Below are 4221 nucleotides of genomic sequence, written 5' to 3' on the forward strand. Positions count from 1 at the left end.
AGCAGGAAAGGCCTAAGGAATATTTTGGAGATTCTTGGTAGTTTGGGAGGGACCCATCTCAGTGCAGCTGGTGGAAAACGGACTGCAGGCAGTTAGATAATAGCATGCGATGAAGATGTAAAGGCAAGGATTGCTGATTCTCCATTTAAAAAGTTTGATAGTGGGACTTCCCTGGTGGCACAGTCGTTACGAATCCACCTGCCATTGCAGGGGACATGGGTTTGATCCCTCGTCCAGGAAGATCCCACATGCTGTGGAACAACTAAGCCCGTGCACCACAACTACTGAGCCTATGCTCTAGAGCCCACGAGCCAGAACTGCTGAGCCCACGTGCCACAACTACAGAAGCCTGCGCACCTAGAGCCTGTGTTCTGCAACAAGAGAAGCCACCACAATGAGAAGCACATGCATCGCAACAAAGAGTAGCCCCCGCTCGCCGCAACTAGAGAAAGCCCACACGCAGCAATGAAGACCCAACACAGCCAAAAATAAATTAAAAAAAAAAGTTTGATAGTGAAGGGAAAAAGTAAACTGGGTCAAGAGTCTGGGAGAAGGTGGGATTAAGAGGAGGCATTTTTAGGACAGAGGCAGTGCTGTCCAGCAGAAGTATATGAGCCACATGTGTAGGTTTATGTTTTCTAATGGTCACATTTTAAAAATTAAAAGACTCAGGGCTTCCTTGGTGGCGTAGTGGTTAAGAATCCGCCTGCCAATGCAGGGGACGTGGTTTTGAGCCCTGGTCCAGGAAGATTCCACATGTTACGGAGCAACTAAGCCCGTCTGCCACAACTACTGAGCCTGCCTGTGCTCTAGAGCCCGTGAGCCATAACTGCTGAGCCTGTGTGCCACAACTACTGAAGCCTGCGCACCTAGAGCCCATGCTCTACAACAAGAGAAGGCACTGCAATGAAAAGCCCACGCACTGCAACAAAGAGCAGCCCCTGCTCGCCACAACTAGAAGAAAGCCCGCACACAGCAATGAAGACCGAACACAGGCAAAAATAAACAAATAAAATAAGTAAAACATTAAAAGAAAAATTAAAAGACCCAGGTCAGCTAGCACTCAGATCTTGATTTCTTTTTTTTAATGTGCCGATTTTTATTTTAATTAATTAATTAATTAATTAATTAATTATTTTTGTGGTACATGGGCCTCTCACTGTTGTGGCCTCTCCCGTTGCGGAGCACAGGCTCCGGATGCGCAGGCCCAGCGGCCATGGCTCACGGGCCCAGCCGCTCCGCGGCATGTGGGATCTTCCCGGACTGGGGCACGAACCCACGTCCCCTGCATCGGCAGGCGGACTCCCAACCACTGCGCCACCAGGGAAGCCCCCTGGATCTTGATTTCTTAATACCATTCTATAATAAAAGGAATGAGGGCTCCTTGGAGAACTGGCTGATTCTGGGACTAGAACAGGAAATACACCAAATGAGCCTCAGTATCTTGTAGTGCCAGAAGGCAAGGAAATGCTCAAAACCAGAACATGGAAAACCAGAACATGGAAAACCAGAACATGGAAACCAAACATGGAAAAAGAAAAAAAAGTACAGTAGTAGAGCCCTGTGAAAAGGATATAGGAACCAACTGAAAGCACTTCCAGTGGCCAAAACAAGAATAATTTGAGCAACAAAATATTTTGGATTACAGTCCAAAGTATAAAATAAATATCCCTGGGCTTCCCTGGTGGCGCAGTGGTTGAGAGTCTGCCTGCCGATGCAGGGGACACGGGTTCGTGCCCCGGTCCGGGAAGATCCCACGTGCCGCGGAGCGGCTGGGCCCGTGAGCCATGGCCGCTGGGCCTGCGCGTCCGGAGCCTGTGCTCCGCAACGGGAGAGGCCACAACGGTGAGAGGTCCGCGTACCGCAATAAATGAATAAATAAATAAATAAATATCCCTGAATCCATACTGATATAAATAAATGATTGTTTAATTAAATGGGGGAGAAGAGATAAATCTGTGCAGAAGAATTCCCGGTAATTTACATAGCTACTCCACCCTCAAGGAGGGGGAGCATAATAGCCTCCTTAAATGTGGGCTACACATAGTGACTTCCTGCCAGAGAGGCCAGAGGGTTACAGAGTAGCTTTACAGTGGAGAAACTGGACAAACACTCCCTCAGCCAGGTGATCAAGGTTAACATCAACAGTGATGTCACTTTGGTACTATGTGCCCTTGCTCTGATGTAATGAAAATGTCCCTTTACCTGTGGTCTTTCTCCCCAAAAACTCATAACCCTAGTCTAATCATGAGAAAAACATCAGACGAGTTCCAAGTGAGGAACGTTCTACAAAATACTGACCAGGACTCCTTAAGGTAATCAAGGTAACCACAAACAAGGAAAGTCTGAGAAACTGTCACAGACAGGAGGAGCCTTGAGAGACATGACTAAATGTAATGTGGTGTCCTGGATGAGATTCAGGGACAGAAACGACATCAGGTGAAAACTAAGGAAATCTGAATAAACTGTGGAATTGTATCAACACTGATGTACCTGTTACCCACTCACCTGAAGGAGGGGGGATTGTTTTAGGATGGGTCAACTCTAGTACAGCTGGTTGTCCAGAACCACATCAATTTGTGCTCTGTTCATCCATTCACTCCTTCGCTCCTTCAACAGATATTTATTAAGTCCATACTGTGAGAAAGACACTGGTCTTGGAGCTAAAGGTAGATGAGTGTCAAGATAGACAAGGATTTGCCCTCATGGAGCCAGATGGAGAGACAGAGAATAAGTCATAACCACATACGGAATAGGTGCTATGAAGAAAACAGATGATGTAATTTGATGGGGGAGGAGGAGAGTTCCGCTAAAAGATCCACTTATGAGCCAGGCTAGAGCTACAGGAGTGCGTTAAACCTTTAAGTGACTCAGTGATGTTATTGTAGACTAGAGTCAACCTTCTTGCAAAATGCTTGCTGATGTGCTATTAGTAATACAGAGAATATACAGGCTGGAATATTCTAGTTCATGGAGTCCTGTCTACTTGAATGCTTGAGATACAAGTGTACTGGTTTTTTGTTTTTTTTGTTTTTGTTTTTTCTCAATCAACCCATTATGTAGCCAGTAATCACATGGGTGCTGTAGACCCAAATACCACACAATCCCTGTCCTCCCATGGGTGAGGCTGGGGAAACGTTCCTATAGATGAATCCTCACAAGGATTGCATAAAAGGCTAGCCATTGGGAAACAAAGAGCCATTTCTCACATCACGTGCCAAACCTAATTCTAAATGGATTTACGTGTGAAATGATGAAGCCATAAGTGATTTCTATATGGTAGAGGCACGAAGCAGTTTTCAAGCATGACATCAAAGGCAGAAACCATACAGGTAAGTATCTTAAAAATGAGAACTCTATGTTGCCCAAAACAACTATAAACCACATTAAAAAGCAACAATAGGGACTTCCCCGGCAGTCCAGTGGTTAGACTCTGTGCTTCCACTGCAGGGTGCGCGGGTTCCACCCCTGGTTGGGGGAACTAGGATCCCGCAGGCTGCGCGGCACGGCCAGAAAACAAAAAAAAAGCAACAATAAATTGGAAAAAATGGCAAAACCTAAGATAAGAGGTATATATTGTTAATCCATAAAGAGCACCAAGGGAAAGATGGTAGAAGAATGAACAAAAGACATCTACATGTCACAACAGAAATACAAATGACCAATAATATGTGAAAATATTCAACCTCAATCACAGAAATTAAAACATCAATAAAATCTCATTGCCTGTGAAATCGGCAAAGATTGAAAGAAAAAAGAGAAGAGCTACGAAGAAGTGGTGAACCGGGCTCCCAGCGTCGGCCTCCACTCCCTGCCAGGCACCTGGCACACGCCCTGTGGGTACCTGGATGGGCACTGTAGCTCCCGGATCTGGAACCTCCGTGCCCTTTGACCCCGGAAGTCCGGGCGGGACGGGCGGTGCGGAGCCAGGCGCGCTTCGCGACAGAGCCGTAAAGGCGCACGCGTGGGCGTGGAGTATGGCGCTGTACGCGGCGGCGGCGGCCGTGCTGGCCGGCGTGGAGAGTCGCCAGGGCTCTCTCAAGGGGCTGGTGTACGGCAGCAGCTTCCAGGTAGCGGGGTACGGGGTTCGGAGTTCGGGCCCGGGAGGGGGGCCCGGCGGGGGCCTCCACCGGCCCGGCCCCCGCCTTACCTGGGTTCTCTCGGCCGCGCGCAGAACGTGAAGCAGCTGTACGCGCTGGTGTGCGAGACGCAGGGCTACTC

The 4221-nt window shown here is 48.0% G+C and overlaps 1 protein-coding gene across 1 annotated transcript in view; it reads left to right on the plus strand.

Annotated features, from left to right (window-relative positions):
• Positions 1-3977: 3977 nt before the first annotated feature.
• NSUN5 (NOP2/Sun RNA methyltransferase 5) overlaps positions 3978-4221 on the plus strand; it is a 31629-nt gene continuing 31385 nt past the window's right edge. Inside the window, exons 1-2 of the mRNA XM_007468888.1 lie at positions 3978-4070; positions 4175-4221. Of these exons, the coding sequence (XP_007468950.1) occupies positions 3978-4070; positions 4175-4221 (140 nt within the window). The remainder of the gene's footprint in view (positions 4071-4174) is intronic.

Source organism: Lipotes vexillifer, unplaced genomic scaffold (genome assembly GCF_000442215.2).
Source record: "Lipotes vexillifer unplaced genomic scaffold, Lipotes_vexillifer_v1.1 scaffold12, whole genome shotgun sequence".
NCBI lineage: Eukaryota > Metazoa > Chordata > Mammalia > Artiodactyla > Lipotidae > Lipotes > Lipotes vexillifer.